This window comes from Peromyscus maniculatus, chromosome 18 (assembly GCF_049852395.1).
Source record: "Peromyscus maniculatus bairdii isolate BWxNUB_F1_BW_parent chromosome 18, HU_Pman_BW_mat_3.1, whole genome shotgun sequence".
In the NCBI taxonomy this organism is placed as follows: domain Eukaryota; kingdom Metazoa; phylum Chordata; class Mammalia; order Rodentia; family Cricetidae; genus Peromyscus; species Peromyscus maniculatus.
This window is the reverse complement of record NC_134869.1, coordinates 52,720,498-52,741,737: the sequence shown is the minus strand read 5'-3', so window position 1 is coordinate 52,741,737 and position 21,240 is coordinate 52,720,498. Positions and strand designations below refer to the sequence as shown.

The window sequence follows — 21,240 nt, the reverse complement described above, 5'->3', positions numbered from 1 at the left end:
TTACAGTATCAAGTCACTGATTACAAGTTTTATATTTCAGTTCCCACACTTCTCCAGAGGTCTTGGGGAATCTCTCTAGCGGGCTAGCTCTTTCCCAGTGTAAGGTAACACAAAGTTACTTTCACATACATCTATGTCTTAAAGAAATCACATTTTCCAAGTCTGGGGCTATGACATCATATAGAAAGCTGATCACTACAGTGAAAATTTACTATTAAATGGGTTTGGTTTCACAATACAAAGCCCGATAGAACAGCTGGCTCTCTCCCTTTTGGTGGGAACATCAAAAACAAAAGTGAGTAGGTAATGCATTCTGTCTGAGGTGCTGGCCATGGCAGGCAGCTGACTAAAAACTGTGGGCTGCGTCTTCTCCCAGACACACACCCTGCTACATAAGCCCTCCCAGCACTGGGGAAGTCAGTCCTCTCAAGGCTTAGCTAGTGATACGGCAAAGCCAGAGTTCTGATCTAGAACATCTTTTTTTTATTTTTTATTTTTTTTTGTTTTTCGAGACAGGGTTTCTCTGTGTAGCTTTGCGCCTTTTCCTGGGACTCACTTGGTAGCCCAGGCTGGCCTTGAACTCACAGAGATCCACCTGGCTCTGCCTCCCGAGTGCTGGGATTAAAGCCATGTGCCACCACCGCCCAGCTTAGAACATCTTTTAAGAACAGCATCAGAACCAAGTTTTATTCTGCTTACGGATCTGGTCAAATATCTTTGATCTGTGCAACTTAGAGTTCAAGTCTACCTGTTAATGTACGTGGGGGAAGCACAGAGAGCTGCAGCCTTTCAGAGAAACAGAAAAGGAGTGATCTGTGTGAGCAAGGAAGGCTTTCTTGGCTGTAGGAACCATTTTTAAGATGAGCATAAGCAAGGGCCCATGATTTTCAGATGCAAACCATGTTGGAAAGGCCTAATTTCTTTTCTGTTGCAGTGATAAAACAGTCCAACAGAAGGCAACACAGGGAGAAAAGTCTACTTTAGCTCACAATTCCAAGTTACAATCCACACGACAGCAGAAAAGTCAAGGCAGCAAAACTTCAGAACAGCTGGTCATATCACATCTACAGTCAGGGGCCCAGAGGAGCGAATACATGCATCATGTCCAGTGAGGGGCGTATCACATCCACAGTCAAGGGCACAGAGAAATGAATACATGCATCACATCCACAGTCAGGGGTGCAGAGAAACAAATGCATGCATCACATCCACAGTCAGGGGTGCAGAGAAACAAATGCATGCATCACATCCACAGTCAGGGGAGCAGAGATACGAATGCATGCATCACATACAGTCAGGAGCACAGAGAAATGAGTGGATGCATCACATCCACAGTCAGGGGCACAGAGAAATGAATGCATGCATCACATGCACAGTCAGGGGAGCAGAGAAACGAATGCATCATATCCAGTCAGGGGCACAGAAAAATGCATGCATGCATGCATACTCCACTTGCTTTCACTCAGCTCAATTTCTCTACGCCAGTATAGTTCTAGAAGCCCTCCCTAGGGAACGGTGAACTACTTTTGAAAGGTCAACTATGTAACTGCTGGATTTCTGAAGCATTATGTTGTCTTTTTTTAGTTCCTGTTTCTAGGTTGTCACAAAATTTGGTATCAGGGTTTATAAAACAGTTTTGTTTGTTAAGATGTAGTTTATTTTAGGAAGTTACTAAATAAGGGATTCCTTAACTATTCATGAAGTAAATTTACTCTGAGACTGAAAGACACGAGGAAACCTCTGTGAAGAGTTCTATACGGGATTGCTTGCTCAGTTGTTTGTGCTAGCACATGGCCTGATACCGGGGTCCAATACTACGCTCCTCTTCGTGGGAACTCTCAGCTCTTCCCATGCTCATGCAGTGGTCCCTTGGTCAACTGCTTCTGTCTGGAGATATACTTCAAAGTTTTTGCTAAAGAACTACTGACTCGAGACTGTGGAAGTGGTTCAGTGGTTGGGAGCACTGGCTGCTCCTCTAGAGGATCCAGGTTCAATACCCAGCACCAACAGCAGCTCACAATTGTCTGTAACTGCAGTTTCAGAGGATCCATGGCAACAGACACGCATGTAGTGCACATATATATGCATGCAGGCAAAATACCCATACACCTAAAATAAAACAAATCTTAAATAAAAAAAAAAAAACAAAAAAACAAAAAAAAAAAAACTACTGACAAGAGACCAAGGTAACTTGTGCTTTCTAAGAGCGAGGACCTAGCTGAGGAGATGTCTCAGTAGGTAAAGGTGCTTATTGCGAAGCCCAAAGACCTGAGTTCATCACTGGGACCAACATGGTGGAAGGAGAGAAGCTGTAGGAAGAGCAAGTTGTCCTTTGACCTCCACACATGTACCATGGCACATACATACTCCCCAGCTCAAAAACAAAATCAAAGACTAAACAGATAGAGCAAGAACAAGCACCTGTCACCGACGATGGACAAAGGTCAAAGCTGTAACTTTAGTATCATGGACTGAGTACTGAGTATGCTAGAGACAATCAGCATGGGCCTGTCATTATCAGGCTACTCAGTGTTTACTTGCTTATTTATTTTCTATCACATGTATAAGTGCTCTGCCTACATGTATGTATGCGTACCATGTATGGACCTGGAATTATAGATGATTGTGAGCTGCCACAGAGGTGCTGGGAATTGAACTTGTTTCCTCTAAAGAGTAGCGAGCTCTCTTAACTGTGAGCCATCTCTTCAGCCCCAGGAAACAGTTATTGGATGAATGGAAGACTATATGACTGAGTGCTATAGTCACCTCAGATGGTTTCTCAACGGGTCACCAGATCACTGAGGGCACACAGGTGGAGGCAACTGATTGCCCAAGAGCACCCTGCTCCTGGTACTGACGTAAGCTCAAAGTCCTCAGCAAGTGCCCCACTTTCCCATTTATTTATGAAATAAATGGAATGTGCTACAAAAACAACAGTTACAAACTCACAGATCTGGAAAGTGTCAGAGCAGGACCCACCTAAGAACTCACAGATCTGAAAACAGTGTCAGAGCAGCAGGACCCACCTAAGGACTCACAGATCTGGAAACAGTGTCAGAGCAGCAGGACCAACCTAAGAACTCACAGATCTGGAAACAGTGTCAGAGCAGGACCAACCTAAGAACTCACAGATCTGGAAACAGTGTCAGAGCAGCAGGACCAACCTAAGAACTCACAGATCTGGAAACAGTGTCAGAGCAGGACCAACCTAAGAACTCACAGATCTGGAAAGTGTCAGAGCAGCAGGACCAACCTAAGAACTCACAGATCTGGAAACAGTGTCAGAGCAGCAGGACCAACCTAAGAACTCACAGATCTGGAAACAGTGTCAGAGCAGGACCAACCTAAGAACTCACGGATCTGGAAAGTGTCAGAGCAGCAGGACCAACCTAAGAACTCACAGATCTGGAAACAGTGTAAGAGCAGCAGGACCAACCTAAGAACTCACAGATCTGGAAACAGTGTAAGAGCAGCAGGACCAACCTAAGGACTCACAGATCTGGAAACAGTGTCAGAGCAGGACCAACCTAAGAACTCACAGATCTGGAAACAGTGTCAGAGCAGCAGGACCAACCTAAGAACTCACAGATCTGGAAACAGTGTAAGAGCAGCAGGACCAACCTAAGGACTCACAGATCTGGAAACAGTGTCAGAGCAGGACCTACCTAAGAACTCACGGATCTGGAAACAGTGTCAGAGCAGCAGGACCCACCTAAGGACTCACAGATCTGGAAACAGTGTCAGAGCAGGACCCACCTAAGAACTCACAGATCTGGAAACAGTGTCAGAGCAGGACCCACCTAAGAACTTCCTCATGATGGCGTTGCCTTGCTTCACTGCCTCTGCCCTCTGTGCCGGGTCGAACACCAGCCAGTCAATCACATCCACCTTTATCCGGTCCTCCTAGTCATCGGAAGCAGAGAAAACCCATTTGATTTCAAAGACATTTTACAAATGAGTAAATGGAACACGTTTTTGACACACGACATAAAATTATGAAAGAGGCCAACCTCCTTCAGTTTGTTCTACTTAGCAGCTCTCTACTAAATTACTGGAGAAATCTCACTAGCCTATGAATGTGGAATTATTCATTGTATGTCTCGCCAACCTAACTCATCAGATGCGGGATGCAGCAAGTAACCCTAGGGGTCACAAACACTAGGCGAACACTCCATCACTGAGCCACACTCCCAGCCCCATGCTGATGCCCTTCTGAGATTTCATCTTTCTTTCTAAAGACAGAAGTCAGCAGCTTTTGAAGCATCCAGCAGAACCCGAGGAGCAAAAAGCCAACACTCAGGTCTGCTCTATAAGAGAACCTTTGTAGATGATTCTTTTACACTGTATGAATATATGTCATGGTGACTGGTTTAATAAAGAAGCTGACTGGCCAATAGTTTGACAGAATAAGGTTAGGTGGGAGAGCCAGACTAAGGACACTGGGAAGAAGTAGGGTGGAGTCAAAGGAGTAGCCAGTCAGATGGAGAGGAAGTAGGACATGCAGGAGTGGTAAAAGCCACAAGCCTCGGGGCAGCACATGAATCAACAGAAATGAGTTAATTTAAGTTGTTAGAGCTAGTTAGTAACAAGCCTGAGCTATTGGCCAAGCATTTGTAATTAATAGTAATTCTCTGAGTGGTTATTTGGGAGCGACTGCCAGGACAGAAAAATTCCATCTATAACCTTTCTTGAACATAATCCATTATTTCAATAAAACCTTAAAATTGCTGCCAATTTTTGTCATTTAAAAGTCCTTGGGGCCTGGAAAGATGGCTCAGTGGTTGATTCCCAGAATCCACATGGTGGCTCACAACTGTCTGTAACTACAGTTCCAAAGGATTCAGCACCCTCTTCTGGTCTCCTTGGACACCAGCCATGTACATGAGCACAGACATACAGGCATGCAAAACACCCATGCACATACAATAAAAATAAATATATTTTTTTAAAAGAAAAGAAATGTATTAAAAACATTTTTAAAGGCCTTTATCAACATACAGTTTTTAAAAGACAGTCAGAAGCCAGTGTATTTTAAGAAGTTCACCAAGGAACAAGAAGATAGATTATAAGTTATATGAAATTCTCATCCCCCCCTCACCCAAATTACCTCAGTAGTGCCAGTATCTAGAGATGGAGCCAGGTCATGGTGACTAAATTCACCATTATCTTTCTTTCGAATATTCTCAACTACAGTTTTTGTTATTGTTGCAACATCCAAATCTAAGGAATTTTTGAAAATGACAAAAACGAAAGAGTAATTATTAATGTGAATATTCTCTAAACAATTACAACAATTTGGTAAATTTGGAACAATTCTTTTTCATATTTTTGGCACTGAGGATTGAACCAACGGCTTTACAGACGTTGGAAAAGTATTCTGCCACTCAGTTACGTCCCCAGGCCCTAAAACAACTTCGTAAAGATGTAATACACAGGACCGGTGAGAGCTCAGCAAGTAAAGGTGCTGGCCACCAAGTCTGACGACCTGAGTTCAATTCCCAGGACCCACATGGTAGGAGAGCACTGTGTTCTGATCTCCATATGAGCACCATGGAGCCTGAACATGCATGCACTGCTAAGAATTTATTTTAAATACAATACATACATTATAGGAAATATCATAATTTAAAAATATTTTAGGCTGGCTGTGGTGACTTGTGCTTGTAATCCCAGCACTTGGTGGATGAGTCAGGGGGACTACTGAATCTGAGGCTAGCCTGGGCAAGTTCCAGGCCAACATAGGCTATATAGTGAGAATTTCTTCTCTAAAAAACAAAAGCAAAAACAGAAAATTTTTACACAAGTTAAAATTATTTTCATTCTCCAAAAGAATCTCACTGTGACTTTTACTCCTGTTTTTCTCCTTCTCTCCCTCAAAAGAAATAAGACTTAATACTAAGACAAATGCCACAATGAGAATCTGCCTGAAGGCCAATCGGAGCTGGCTTATGCAGCAGAAGGCCAATCAGGAAGCTTGCTTATGCATCAGGAAAACAATAGAACCTGCCTCAAAACAGGGTGGAAGGTGGGGACCAATATCTAAGTTGTTCTCTGACCTCATACCCGCTGTGGCAGGTTCATGTCCTGGCAGGTGCACACCCCCCCTCCCTTTCATATATATATAAATACAATTTTTATGTGAATAGATATAGGGGATAAATATGTTCAAATACCTATAAATATTCATTTGAAAACATCATAACAAAACTCATTGTTTTATACAATATACATCCAAAATGAAGTAATAGATGGAATTCTTTTTTCTTTTCTTTTCTTTCTTTTTTTTTTTTTTTTTTTTTTGTGGTTTTTCAAAACAGGGTTTCTCTATTAGCCTTGGCTATCCTGGAACCCACAGAAATCCACCTGCCTCTGCCTCCCTGAGTGCTGGAATTAAGGGTGTGCACTACCACTGCCCACGATAGATGAAATTCATTTTATTTATTTGTCTGCCTGTCTGTCTATTTATTCTAAACAGGGTTTCTCTGTGTAGCTCTGGCTGTCCTGGAACTCACTCTATAGATCAGGTTGGCCTCAATCTCACTAAGATCCACCTGCCTCTGCCTCCCGAGTGCTGGGGTTAAAGGTGTGCGTCACCACTGCCCAGCAATAGATGAAACTCTTAACTACTTTTTACCTGCTTCCTTAGCCAGCTCCAGGCACTGGTGCCGTTGCTCAAATTCTGTAACACCTTCCAGAAACAACGCATACTGGGCCACGGCAAGGTCTTGAGGCAAATGAGAGGTATAAAACGCGATGAGGTTGGTGTGCTTCTCACTTATTAAAAGCTGAGAGACACAAAAATCAAAGCAGACCAGACAAGTCATCAGTACTCTGAAAATCCAGTTGGCTTCAAAATTTCAAATGTATTTAGGAAAGACCCATAGATATGTGTTTCAGATCACAATACTTGTAAATTCTAGGAATGTATGTAGAGTAATTCAAAGATCTCTATGGAGACTGGTGGCTTCCAGACTATATGGTATTAAAATAGTATCATTTGGGCGCTGGTGAGATGACTTTGTAGTTAAGAGCACTTGTTGCTCTTGTAGAGGACCCAGGTTTGGTTCCTAGCACCTACACAGTAGTTCACAACCATCCATTACTCCCAACATCCCCTTCTGACCTCTAGCACCACACACACACACACACACACACACATTCACACACACACACACACACACACACACACACACACACACACACACTCCACACACAAACATGCAGGCAAAACACTTATATACACAAATAAAAATAAATCTTATAAAACAGTACCATTTTGATTTTTGTTTTCATTAAAATAGAAAAAAAATCAAATTATAGATTCTAAAGGCTTACTTGTATGTATGTCTTTAAAACTTCAATGGAAACTTCTTCCTTCATAGGAAAAAACATAATCCAGTTATTAACATAACTATTTATAGATATAATAATATAATTTCTAATAAAAATTCTACTTTTAAATGGTTTAAGAAATTTAATATTTAGGCCGGGCGTTGGTGGCGCACGCCTTTAATCCCAGCACTCGGGAGGCAGAGGCAGGCGGATCTCTGTGAGTTCGAGGCCAGCCTGGGCTACCAAGTGAGCTCCAGGAAAAGCGCAAAGCTACACAGAGAAACCCTGTCTCGAAAAACCAAAAAAAAAAAAAAAAAAAAAAGAAATTTAATATTTACACTAAGTGGTACCTACCCTAGCTAAATGCTTACCAAAGATCATGTACTGCCTCATTTCACCTTAACATAACTCTTTTTTACTTTACAACAACAACAAAAAACCCTTCTGTTTTAAACTTGTATTTATCCTGTATGAGTGTGTACAACTTGTGGGGGGTCAGTTCTCTTGTTCCATTATATGGATTCCAGGAACTGAACAAGTCATGAGACTTGGTGGTAACTGCTTTACCTGCTGAGACAGGTCACTGCCCTCTCACCATAAGTCTTTGTGGGTAGATACTGTCCACACTTTACAGAGAGGAAGGAGTTCTTATAGACCTAGGGTAGATTCTGTCCACACTTTACAGAGAGAGGAAGGAGTTCTTATAGACCTAGGATAGATACTGTCCACACTTTACAGATGAAGGAAGGAGTTCTTATAGACCTAGGGTAGATTCTGTCCACACTTTACAGAGGAAGGAAGGAGTTCTTATAGACCTAGGATAGATACTGTCCACACTTTACAGAGGGAGGAAGGAGTTCTTATAGACCTAGGGTAGATACTGTCCACACTTTACAGATGAAGGAAGTTCTTATAGACCTAGGGTAGATACTGTCCACACTTTACAGAGGGAGGAAGGAGTTCTTATAGACCTAGGGTAGATACTGTCCACACTTTACAGATGAAGGAAGTTCTTATAGACCTAGGGTAGATACTGTCCACACTTTACAGAGGGAGGAAGGAGTTCTTATAGACCTAGGATAGATACTGTCCACACTTTACAGATGAAGGAAGGAGCTCTTATAGACCTAGGGTAGATTCTGTCCACACTTTACAGAGGAAGGAAGGAGTTCTTATAGACCTAGGGTAGATACTGTCCACACTTTACAGAGGGAGGAAAGAGTTCTTAGACACATAGAATCACACAGCTAGAAGTTACCGAGTAAGGATCTGAATTCAAGACTCCAAAGCCCAAGCTTTTCAACTGTTCTGTCACTATGCTGTTGTATACACTTCACCAAAATGTTATCAAACATTTAGAAAAATGAAAAACAGAAAGGAACAATAGGATTTTCATTTTCACAGAATTTATCCTGGTTCCATTAGCTTAGCTGGGCACCAACGAGGACCAAATCCTTCAAAACTGGGCAAGCACCAGCATTCTGTGGCCACAGACAGAACCTAACAAGTCACTCACGATGAGTTACCAATAGGTGACCATAGGAGATGGTCCTGATGACAGGCGGCTATCCGCAAACATGGAGAGCTGGAAACACAGTCCACGGTTACTTACTTTGGTCTGTAGTCCCAGGGTTCGGAAAAACAAAATAAGGTGAGTCATAAAGCGGAGGAGGTGTCCAGGTAGATTGCTTCTGCTCTTGGAAAGCCATTTGCTAAATTCATCCATCAAACCTACAAGCCATCAAAGATTCAACAGAGAGAACACAATCAGAGAGAAAGAAGTATCCCGAGGGCACCCCAGGACACCTCCAGTGTCTGAGTGACTCACTGCCAACACCCACCATGGGACACTCTCCACCTGAGAGACCCGGGTTCGGCTCAGACTTGGCCTTACAGTAACAAGCAAACATGGATGCACTTGAGGTGGATGTCAGTAAAAGTCTAACAGATGTGGTGAGTCATGTGTACTCCATCAAGAACAGTTATTACAAAGACAACTACCCATAAATGAAGAGCTCAGGCAAAGCAAAATAAAACTGCATCTTACCATCGATGTCTCCCAGGATAAGGAATTTCTGAACTATATGATAATGTTCTTGATTTTCTTCCAGAACTCTCTGAAAAAGTTTTACATTGTCATAAGTCTTCTGTGTTCATTTTGCAGGATATATTCATTGATACACTGAAAATGCCAAATTTTGATGGGACATACACGAAGCTAAAAATGAAGGGCTTTAGGAAGACCAAAAACATGGGCAGGATGCTGCCTTTAGAATGCATTCATGACTGAACAATATCTTCCATAAGACAATCTAATATGGGGAATCTTACTCTATTTATCATCTTTGTAAAACATCCATTTATTTATCCTGTGTGAGTACAAGCATATGTCTATGGGCATGTGTGCCACAGTGCCACTAGAGGTCAGAGGACAACTTGTGGGAGTCCACCGTGTCCATCCACCACTTGGGTCCTTGTGGAAATTCAGCGGTCAGGCCCAGCCTGGAGTCGTTACCCGCTGGGTCACTTGCGGGCCCCAAACGTACTATTCTTAACATTTTACTGCTGTCTACCTTACATACCACAGCAAACGAGAAGGAAAGGACCCATGGGTCTCAGGCAAACTAAACTACAAGATAAGCTTTCCACACAGGCAGCACTCTTCCAGATCATTTCGAAGCTGCTTTCTTCTGCACGTCACAAAACACAGTGATGGGCAGACACAGATGAGTGAACTTGGTAGCCCGCTGTGCTTTTGGAAAAGAGCAGGTCTTTTTTTTTTCTTTCAAATATATTTTAATGTTTTCTCATCAGTCAATTGACTTTTACTGTTTATTCTTTTGTACATTCAAAACATTTGCTCTATCTGGCACTTAGCTCAATTACATGGCATTAGTCAAGGCTGTTTCCTTCCAGATGGAAGGCCAATTCTGCCAGGACCATTATCTTACATAATCACCATTTCCCGTGAAATGAAAGGTCACACCTGACGCCTTTCAGACGCACGCACGTGCACGCTTGCTCTAATTAGACCTATGGGTCACTGATCGGCTTACCCCACGCCAACCCTACACCGCACTGCTGTGTGCTCACCGAGGGAGGAAGTGCTCCTTGTTCCTGCTGCCTTTCCAGAACATTCTTATTTATGGTTCTACTTACAATTTTATTTTCCCCAAAAACAATCTCCCCAAATTATGAGGGTCCTATGTTAATTTTAGAATGACTGATACTGTCACGTCTTCTCATTCAGAATTATGTTTTATTTATTTTACTCATGTCTTTATGTCTTCCAAGAAAATTTTATTGCTTTCTTTATGAGAGTCCTGAAACCCTTGGTTAATTTTATTCCTAGCCTTTTGTTTTAGTCATTCACTTAAATGAGACTCTTTGGGAGCAGAGCGCTATATCCTCTCCTAAGTAGTTAGTTATAACAAGCACAGAACACTATGCAATTCTCTATTGTCTAGCTACTCTGACACACTAGTCTACTGATTCTGGAACTCCTTCAGTCAGAAGTAGCCAGGCTCACATCTTGTCATATGTAACATCCTCTACCCTTGAGACACTTCTATTCCTGACTTGGTTTTACCTACTCATAGACTTTCCAGAATATTTATATATTGGTCATAAACCTTGGGCAGAAAAAGCATTAATTTCCTTACTGTACAAATACAATCCACCGATAATAAAGAAAAATAAAAACCAACAGAAAATAGTTATAGGAAATGAACAGGAATTTATAAACAAATAGGTGCCACAGAGACGGTTCAGCAGTTAAGAGCAATGGGTGCTCTTTCAGAGAACCTGGGTTTGATTCCCATCACCAAGATGGCAGCTAATGACTGTAACATGAGCTCTAAGGGGTCTGACGCCCTCTTCTGGCCTCCACAGGCACTGTGTATACATGAGACACACACGCAGGGAAAACACCCATAAACATAAAAGAGAAAATTAAAAAAAAAACTTGAAGAGAAATTTACAAATAGACAGTGGGACGCATACTCGGCCCTGCTCCCTACATTGAATGGCTGGCAAAAATACCAAGTGTGACGTTCAGTTCAGGACTGGAACGAATGCATACTTCAATAACCACTGTGATAGTATCCATTACTACAATCTGATACCTTCCTATTTGCATGTTTCTCCTTCTTTTAACTTCAGTTTTAACTGTGTAGCTTGGAAATGCACCCTATGATATTTGTGAGCAGTTTAAAAACCCAGGACATAGCAGCTGTCCAATTGAGGAGGATACTGTGTTCCCTAACCCAGCCACCCTGGCCTTAAAGAGGCAGCAATGGCAGAAGCTCACGCACCTTCACAGACACAGAGGTTCTCTACAGCTCAGAGTCAACCTGAGTATCTTCTAGAGGAAACAGAACAAAACGCAAGACCTCCCCACCAGTTCTCCAGAACATTCTATATCTGTCTAAAAGACCCGTGGAGGGGAATGACTGAGAACAAAGTATAACAGCATGTATATGAAGACACTATGATAAAACCCACCACCTTCAATATTAACCAAAAGACAAGACACATTCTAAATGAAGAGAACATTAAATCCAAGTGTGATGGCCCACACCTGGAATTCCAGCATCTGGGAGTTTGAGGCAGGAGGATTACTAGGAGTCTGAGGCCAGTCTGGGCTTACTTGTAAGTGCCAGGCAGTTAGAGCTAATCAGTAAGACCTTATCTCTCTTAAAACAAAACCAAACAAAAACTAAATAAAAAAACTAGAAAGTTGGCTAAAATACAGCAATTAACTTGGAGAGATTATCATTAAGTGGGAAAATCAAGTTGTGGAGCAATGTGATCTGAAACCCCCAACACCGCACTGAGTGCCCACACCACTTACACTATCGGGAAGCCACAGAGAAAGACACAGGACAGGAGTGTTGGTGTAGTTTACTGTCTGAGGGATGAGGCCAAGGGGTCGAAGAGTTTACGGGTCTCACTGGTGTGTGTTAGGACTGCTTTATTATTCCAAGTACACACGCATTACTTTAGTTACCAGAGGAAAAAACTAAGGAAGTGCTTTTCTTTTTGTTTTGAGACAGGGTCTCATTATGTAGCCCAGCCATTCTCAGACTCACGGCAATGTCCTGTCTCGGCCTTCTGAGTGCTAGGATCACAACAGGGACCACCAGGCTTTATCCAATAAGTACTATTTTAAGGTCTCTTATTTTGGTAATAGTGAAGAAAGGATGAGAAACGAAACTTCCACATTCTCCCCTTTCAGCTACAGTGTACAACTGCATGCATTAATTTCATATGCTTCATGTAACAGGATTACAGTAACACTTACCTTTTTATCAGTGGCTTGAAGTTCTTCAAAAACCTTTTCTAAGGTCCAACTTCAAAAGAGAAAAAAACAGAAAGGACAGAAATGGTGACATGAAGTGATGTACAACAGGACTTCTGAGCCGGTGGAGCGCCCTGACCCCAAAGCTGCACACTCACTTCGCTTCCATGTACTCTCTAGGGAGCTCTTCCGGTTCATCCAACGTCATTACCGACGTCCGAATCTCCTGTTCTACCAGGCTGTCCACCATCACCCGGAAGTAGGCCCACACTGTGTCTTCCCAGGTGTCACAGACAGGAAGAAGCTTTTCATCCATTCCAAAACACAAACACATTAAACAAAAGAGAAAAGGAAAACAATTATATCCACTGATAAAGACTTTAAAACCATCTACCAAAGACAGAAAACAATGGAGTTAAAAATATACACCAAAAAAAAAAGGGGGGGGGCTGGGGATTTAGCTCAGTGGTATAGCGCTTGCCTAGCAAGCGCAAGGCCCTGGGTTTGACCATCAGCTCCGGGGGTGGGGGGTGGGGTGGGGTGGGCCAAACACCAAATAACCCTCTTTCTCCCAAACTAGATTTTTTTAAAAAAAGATTTATTATGTATTTAGTGTTCAGCCTGCACTCCAGAAGAGGGCACCAGATCTCATTATAAATGGTTGTTAGCCACTATGTAGTTGCTGGGAATTGAACTCAGGATCTCTGGAAGAGAAAGAGCAGCCAGTGTTCTTAACTGCTGAGCCATCTCTCCAGCCCCCAAACTAGAATTTTTAAGTTTGTATGACTAAGACAAATTCATGGTCACATTGACTTTGCATTTCAAACTATGACAGCATCCCTCAGAACAGCTGTTAAGATGTGAGGGGCATTGGGGTCATGAGGAACGAACACACACACACACACACACACACACACACACACACACACACACACACACACACACACACACACACACACACACACACACATATATATGGCTTAGGTCCAAGCAGGCACTGTGCCTCAGCAGTACATTTCTAGATGGATCTCTGGCTATAGAAGTCACCAGTAAATGGGTGCTGCAATTCTTTAGGAATTAAAGTCTGGCTTCATTTATTTAATCATCATGTAAGAGCCAGGGGCATGCCTATCCTAGCAGGGAGGAGGCTGAGGCAACAGGATCATGAGTTCAAGGCTAGCCTGGTCTACAAAACAAGACCCTGGCCTCAAAAACCCAAACAAAACTAAACAGCAAAAAAGCCAATGTGAGGCTAGAATAAGCTACATACACATCAAGCAAAACGACAAAACAAGCCAGCACTCAAAACCCCCACGCAGAAACAAACAGCCGACAACTATGTGCACATAAGAAGCGTCACAAGCAGGCTGTCTCTTCTGCCGAGCTCTGCACGGTGCTTTCAGAAAGCAGCCCAAGTCTGCTTCCCAGAGCTGCAGGGGGTTTAGGTGTCGGCTTATTCCACAGTGAAGGTAAACACCGCGGCGCTGCATACCTGCTTCAGATTCCCACTCAGTGCAGCGTAGATCGCCCTTTCGTATTTATTAAAAAGCTCCTGAAAGACAACGAATAGAGGGAATTGAGATGATTACTTTTCCTAGCGGGTTAGTTTTCGTCATAATTCTCTAGACTGAACCTGGTCACTTAGTTCCTAAGCTTCAAGATCAAGAGGAACAAGCAGGAAGGAAGGATTTTTGAGTTTGATAAAATAACTCCAAAATCTCCAGGGGAAAAAAAAAATCAAACATTGAAATCTCAAATGAAAGCAAGGCCGAGTCCGGTGTGCATTTTGATTATTGATAATAAAATGGTCATGTACACAGAACCTAGGCAGGTGTCTGCTCCTACAGTGTCCCAGCAGCAACGCTCCTGCTGCCGGCCTGGGGACACCCCCACGGCCAGGTGCCATCGGTTTACAGCGATGCCGAAGCAGTTACAGCCACCACTTTATTCCACTGTATTTTCAGGGCTCTGTCAATGGCATCTCAAGACTTCCCGTCATCAAACAGGACATTGGGAGACCCCTTTCCACTCCGATCAGCGCCATCACAGGCAGCCCTTAGCAGGGTGAAAGCCTGACAGGCTCCTCACCGTGCCTGTGACTTCAGTCGTCTCGTCTGGTCTGCACGGCCACGCCACGCTTCTCTATCACCTGACTCAACAAGCATATCCCAGGTCTTTCCCAAAACCAAGTGCCCAGTTTACTGTATTACTACATTTATTCACTTTTCGACAGACGTGAAATTGTCACCACTTTTATTGCTTCTAAAATAACTTTAGTTTTCATCATCATCAGTGTGTGGAGAATGTGTGTGTGTGTGTGTGTGTGTGTCACACACACCTCAGTGCACCCGTGGAGGTCAGGGGACAGCTCTGTAGTCAATCCTCTCCTACTTTAGGTGGGTTCCAGGTACCACACAAGGCCGTCCACCCTGTGCTACAATGCCTTTCTCTGCTGAGCCATCTCTCCAGGGTCACATTTTTATTCACTTTTTCTGCACCACTGGTGACATTTTCAAGTATTTTCTTGTAACCCCATTCTCCCATGAACTCCGAGATTTCCTGCGCGATCCTGCATTCATTCTGTCGTGACTGTAGGAGTGTGTTCATCAAGTTCTATCAGAACTGGTACTTCCCTTAGAAGCTTTCTATCCAGCCTCAGAGACCTCCATCCCATTAACTGCCCAACCCATGTATTCACCTTCCACTCCTTCTTATTAAGTTTTAAGGAGTTAAACGGGGCTGTCTTCTGAGAGCCAGCGTTGAGCTCCGCCCACTGGTCTTCTCTGAGTTCATGTGGTTTGTCCTTTATTCTAATGCCTCACAGCAATGTTAAAAATGTTAATTCTTACTACAAAGTGTGTGAACAATTCGCTCCATCCCCAGGCCTATTCCTAACACAACTAAAACTTCTGTGAATACGGGACTTTAGTCATGTCACACTGAACGTTTCACAGCTCCTCAGTCCACCTTCACTGAATTAAACCGGGTGAACGTGAGTCTCAGTGAGTCTCCTTATCTTACATCTTCAGCCATTCTCCAGCAGCTAATCTTCCAAATCCGTCTATATGGATTCCCTTCCACAGGCTCGAGCTCTGTTCCTACAAAACAGTAAAGGAAAATGCATAACTTAAGATGAGACATTTCAATCCCTTCTACAAAGAAAGCCCCCCACACACACTCAGAACGACCCTCACGCACCTCCACTGACGTTAGGGTCGTGATAGAGTTTCCAGCCTTCCAGTGTTGCAGCTCGCCACGCTTGCCCACAGCGTTTGCAAAGCCTCTGCGCCTTAGGAAACGAAAAGGACGGTGACGTCACTGGCGCAGAACTGACAAGCGCTGCGCTGTTAGCAAAGCACACCCGGGGTGACAAGATGTCACAGACGAGGGTGAAGACAGTGCTCACGGCATCCCACCTTCCCCCCGAACCAGCAGCTGTCTGGGCTGTCCCTCTTCTGTGTTGGCAGGGCTGGGGATCGAACCCAGGACTTTACGTAGGTGAGGCAAACACTTTATCAACTGAGCTATGTCCCAAGGCCCTTATTATTATTTTTTTTTTTTTAAGATTTTTATTTATTATGTATACAATGTTCTGCCTGCATGCATGCCTGCAGGCCAGAAGAGGGCACCAGATCTCATTTAGATGGTTGTGAGCCACCATGTGGATGCTGGGAATTGAACTCAGGACCTCTGGAAGAGCAGTCAGTGCTCTTAACCGCTGAGCCATCTCTCTCTCTTTTTTTTTTAAATAATTCCTTTCTTTCTTCATTTTAGGCTTGCTACTAAAGTACTATGGCACTTGCTCACTAACATGGAATTTTACTAAAAATAAATGGATTTGATGACCTTTGACTTATGGAATACAAAATTATTATAAAAAGTCTATAAGTCAGGGGCTGGAGAGATGGCTCAGTGGTTATGAGCACCAGCTGCTCTTCCAGAGGTCCTGAGTTCAATTCCCAGCAACCACATGGTAGCTCACAACCATCTGTAATGAGATCTGGTGCCCTCTTCAGGCCTGCAGGTATACACACAGGCAGGATACTGCATACATAATAAACAAACAAACAGACAAATAAAAATAAATAAATAAATCTTTTTTTTTTTTTTAAAGGTATAAGTCAGGTAGTGGTGGCACATATCTTTAATTCAAGCACTCGGAGGCAGAGGCAGGGCGATCTGAGTTGGAGGCTAGCCTGGTCTACAGAGTGAGTTCTAGGACAGTCAGGGATACACAGAGAAACCCTGTCTCAAAAAACCAAGAAAAAAAAAAAGGAAAAAATTAAACGTCTCTATAATGAGAAGAGAGCTATCACTCATTTAGTTATTGATGTTTCCTTCAATTCAACCTAACCAAGAGCAATGGGAGAGCCCGAGGACCTGAAGTGTGTGGGGCTGCGGCTAGAGTCTGCAGTGCAGTGGAGCAAGGCAAAGCTGGGCCTGTGGAAGGATTCGCTCAGAGTTCGGGAACCAGGGGGAACTGCTCTCTGTGCTTTATCTGGAAATGGCCACGGGGCAGAGGCAGCACACTGGATGGGATCACGGCTTGGCCACGAAGATTCTTCCAACTCTGGGTCTACTACACATGGACCCGAGAATCCCATCACTTACCTCTTCCGTCATCCCAGCACGGATTAGAGTGAAAAGGTACTTGAGTAATCTAACTTCATCTTCTCTATCCAGATCATCAAGCGGCATTTTCTGTCTAATAGGAGCATCAGGGTCCTAGGAAAAAAACCACCATTAACTGCAGATATTTGGAACCTACATATATTTAAAACTTTTGTTGATTCGTTTGTTTAAACCTTAGTCAGTCATACATATGGTGCTAGGGATCAAACTCAGGGCTCTAACGCTGAGCGTATAAGCTACAAAACCCTGGCCCTATATACACCTACACGTTTTAAAAATCATCATGGTGTGATGAATCTATACGGTATTTATACACAGAAACAAATTCCTTTAAAATCTCGTTAGTAAAGAGAATGAAGTGTCACAAGGGTTCCTAACAGGACCATTTGTCTGCTACCCCCACCTCACGCTGGAATAGATTTTGTTGGCCAACATGGCACATGCCTAGTGAGTGCAGAATACCACTTGCCCAGCCCAGCCCAGCCAACTAACAGTACACTAGGCGTGCGTATTCCGTCGCTGTACCTGGAAGAGACCTAGAGGATGGACAAACACAAAGGAAGAACGGAAGGGCTCCAGTCTGACTAGAAAGCATGAACTTTCTAAGAACACAGGACAAAGAGAGCTCACTAAGTACTCCTTGTGCTTCCTAAGTACTCCTTGTGATTACTAAGTACTCTGTGTGCTTCCTAAGTACTCCTTGTGATTACTAAGTACTCCTTGTAAAGCACAAAAGGAGCTGGAGGCATAGCTCAGTGGTAGAGAAGTTACCCAGCTTGCACATGGGCTCAGTCCTAAGTAGTGTAAAACCAAACACAACCAAACACAGACAATATCCACCTCTTCAAGAAACCAAAAACCCAACTACACACTAGTTACTAATAAACAAGTAAAAATATTCCAGAACACTCAGAAAAGGGGGGGCGGGGGTTGTCTCAAGTTCAAGGCCAGCCTGAGCCACACAAAGATCCTGTCTCAAAGGAAAAAAACAAAAACAAAAAACCAAAAATGGGGCTGCCTGTAACTCTAGGTGACCAAATGTCCTGCCTGGTCTCTGCAGGTACCTGTACTCACAATTGCATACATCCCCACAGAATACATATATGCATAAATAAAAACAAACAAAAAAATTCCACAAACTTCTAAAAGGATCATTCCGACTCAACACATTTGTGTGTTTGAACATTTAGCATTAATACAGTCTTCACTTTAGCAGCAAATAGCACACACAATCACAATGAATTTCAAACAAAATGATTTTAATGTCACTTAAGAAATGATTATCACTTATCTTCAAAGACAACTTCATTTCCAAGAACGCTGACTGTCCTGGTTAGTTTTATCTCAACTTGACACACAAACTAGAGTTATCTGAAAGGAGGAATCCTCAATTGAGAAACTGCCTCCCTAAGATCCAGATGTAGGACATTTTCTTAATTAGTGATTGTCCGGGGTTGGGGGGGGGGGGCAATCAATGTGGGTGTGGCCATCCCTGGGCTGGTGGTCCTGGGTTCTATAAGAAAGCAGGCTGAGTAAGCCATGGGGAGCAAGTCAGTAAGCAGCACCCCTCCATGGCCTTTGCATCAGCTCCTGCCTCCAGGTTCCTGCCCTGTTTGAGTTCCTGCCCTGACTTCCTTTGATGATCTGAAATGTAAGTCAAATAAACCCACTCTCTTTGGTCACGGTGTCCCGTGGCAGACGTGGTCACCCTGACTAGGAACTTACCAGTTCAGTGACGAGAGGCCGGACACTTCCTATATAAGACAGTAGCTGCCGCTGTTTTAAGGTGTGGAGGGTATTTTCCCTGAAAGAAGAAATAGCAGTTTTATATAGGGCTATCAGAACACTTTTTTTTCTTTTTGTAGGTAACTACACCCCACTCCCCCGCCCCCAACAAGTACACTTGTTGTGTTCAAAACAAGGAAAAAAAGACAATAAATGTAGGAAAACGCACCAAGTCCTTAACACAGAAGGCAGTTTAATGAATGAGGATGGTGAACTTGTTTTCATGCCTTGGTGGCCAATCACAAGCCTGCTTTTATGTAGTCCTGGATGACCTGGAACTCATTATGCAGACCAGCTGGCCTAGAACTGGGACTTACTTGACTGCCTCCTGGTTGCTGAGACTAAAGGTATGTGCCACCATGCCTATTAGCAGTCTTTACTTCTTTTATACATATACATATACATATACATACATACACATATATCTATATCTATCTATATCTATATATGTCAGAGCCCCTTGACTGGAGTTACAGGCGGCTGTGAGTCATTTGTGATGGTTTGAAAGAAAATCTATCTATCTATCTATCTATCTATCTATCTATCTATCTATCTATCTATCTATCTATCTATCTATCTATCTATCTAAGGTCAGAGCCCCTTGACTGGAGTTACAGGTGGCTGTGAGTCATCTGTGGTGGTTTGAAAGAAAATGGCCCCCAAAGGGAGTGGCACTATTGGGGGTGTGGCCTTGTTGGAGGAAGTCTGTCACTGTGGAGTTGGGCTCTGAGGTCTCATATATGCTCAAGCCACACTCAGTGTCTTCGACCACTTCCTGTTGCCTTCAGATCAAGGGGTAGAATTCTCAGCTACTTCTCCAGCACCACATCTGCCATGCTCCCTGCCAAGCTGCTAATGGACTAAACCTCTAAAACTGTAAGCTGCCACCTCAATTAAATGTTTTCCCTTGTACGAGTTTCTGTGGTCATGGTGTCTCTTTGCAGTAATAGAAAACCTAAGACATCATCCAACATGCGTACTGAGAACTGAACTCAGGTGTTCTCAAAGAGCAATCGTGGGTCACTGCTCCAGACCCCCCCCCCCCATTTCCTTAATAGTCTCAGTCTCCCTCCCCACTCCCCTCCCTCTATTGAGACAAGGTCTTACTATGTAGCCTTGACTGGCCTGGAGCTCACTGTGTAGACCAAACTGGCCTTGAACTCATAGAAATCTGCCCGCCTCTGCTGCCACCTTCCAAATGCTGGAATTAAAGGTATACACTACCACGTCCATTGTGTCTTTAAATGAGAGGTTTTCAATTTTGATGAAGTCAATTTTTTTCTTGAAACATTTATTAACACCAAATTAGAATAATATCTTTGTTTTCCATCTAAAGCATTCTGGATTGCTCTTAAATTCAGAACTATAATTATGCTAAATTTATGGGTGGCATAATGCAAGTAGGTGAATCTTTCTGAACACATGTTTTCTGCAGTTTGTTAACACAATCCAGCTCCAGTTAACACAAATGATCACATAAATGTATGGGTCTGTTTAGGGTTCTGTATCACTAAAGCTTTAAGAAATGGAGAACAGCTCATGAAAAAAGTTATAAAAGTCTTTATCAGGGGAATTTGCCCTCCCCTCAAGTTCTCTTTCAGAAAAACGAACTACTCAACTCAACTATTTCTTCTTCCTGATTTTGAGGATTTCACTTGTAGCCCAATCTGACCTTTTTTTTTTTTTTTTTTTTAAGATTTATTTATTTATTTATGTATACAGCATGTATGACTGCAGGCCAGAAGAGGGCACCAGATCTCATTACAGATGGTTGTGAGCCACCATGTGGTTGCTGGGAATTGAACTCAGGACCTCTGGAAGAACAGTCGGTGCTCTTAACCTCTGAGCCATCTCTACAGCCCACAATCTGACCTTTAACCCAAGTCCTCCTGCCTCCACCTCCTGAGCTGTTGGTACTATAGACTCAAACCAAGATCTAAAAGTCTTTTTTATTTACACAGAGGGTTTCTCTGTGTAGCTCTGGCTGTCCTGACACTAAAAAATAGAATATATTTCAGTTTCATTTCTTCCCAAAGCGTGTGAACCCTCATGGGCTCTCCCTCTCTCTTTCTTTTCTCTCCTCCTCTCCCCTTCCTTCCCTTCCCCTCCTTCTAAGCTGGCCTAGAACTCACTATGTAGACCAGGCTGGCCTCGAATGCAGCAATCCATCGCCTCTGCCTCCCAAGGTATTA

At 43.1% G+C, this 21,240-nt stretch overlaps 1 protein-coding gene across 2 annotated transcripts in view; it reads right to left on the bottom strand.

Annotated features, from left to right (window-relative positions):
* The window catches only part of Nup107 (nucleoporin 107), a 45,266-nt gene that overhangs the window by 7,949 nt on the left and 16,077 nt on the right, over window positions 1-21,240 (bottom strand). For both annotated transcript variants that reach the window (XR_013045620.1, XM_006973364.4), the window contains exons 11-23: window positions 18,989-19,067; window positions 17,243-17,356; window positions 15,830-15,920; window positions 15,653-15,729; window positions 14,124-14,183; window positions 12,790-12,935; window positions 12,635-12,683; window positions 9,380-9,449; window positions 8,945-9,063; window positions 7,336-7,374; window positions 6,635-6,785; window positions 5,108-5,220; window positions 3,801-3,903 (exon numbers count right to left, since the gene is read on the bottom strand). Coding sequence is in view for 1 of the 2 variants with exons in the window: in XM_006973364.4 (XP_006973426.1) it covers window positions 3,801-3,903; window positions 5,108-5,220; window positions 6,635-6,785; window positions 7,336-7,374; window positions 8,945-9,063; window positions 9,380-9,449; window positions 12,635-12,683; window positions 12,790-12,935; window positions 14,124-14,183; window positions 15,653-15,729; window positions 15,830-15,920; window positions 17,243-17,356; window positions 18,989-19,067 (1,211 nt within the window). In the remaining variant the exon portion in view is untranslated. The remainder of the gene's footprint in view (window positions 1-3,800; window positions 3,904-5,107; window positions 5,221-6,634; window positions 6,786-7,335; window positions 7,375-8,944; window positions 9,064-9,379; window positions 9,450-12,634; window positions 12,684-12,789; window positions 12,936-14,123; window positions 14,184-15,652; window positions 15,730-15,829; window positions 15,921-17,242; window positions 17,357-18,988; window positions 19,068-21,240) is intronic.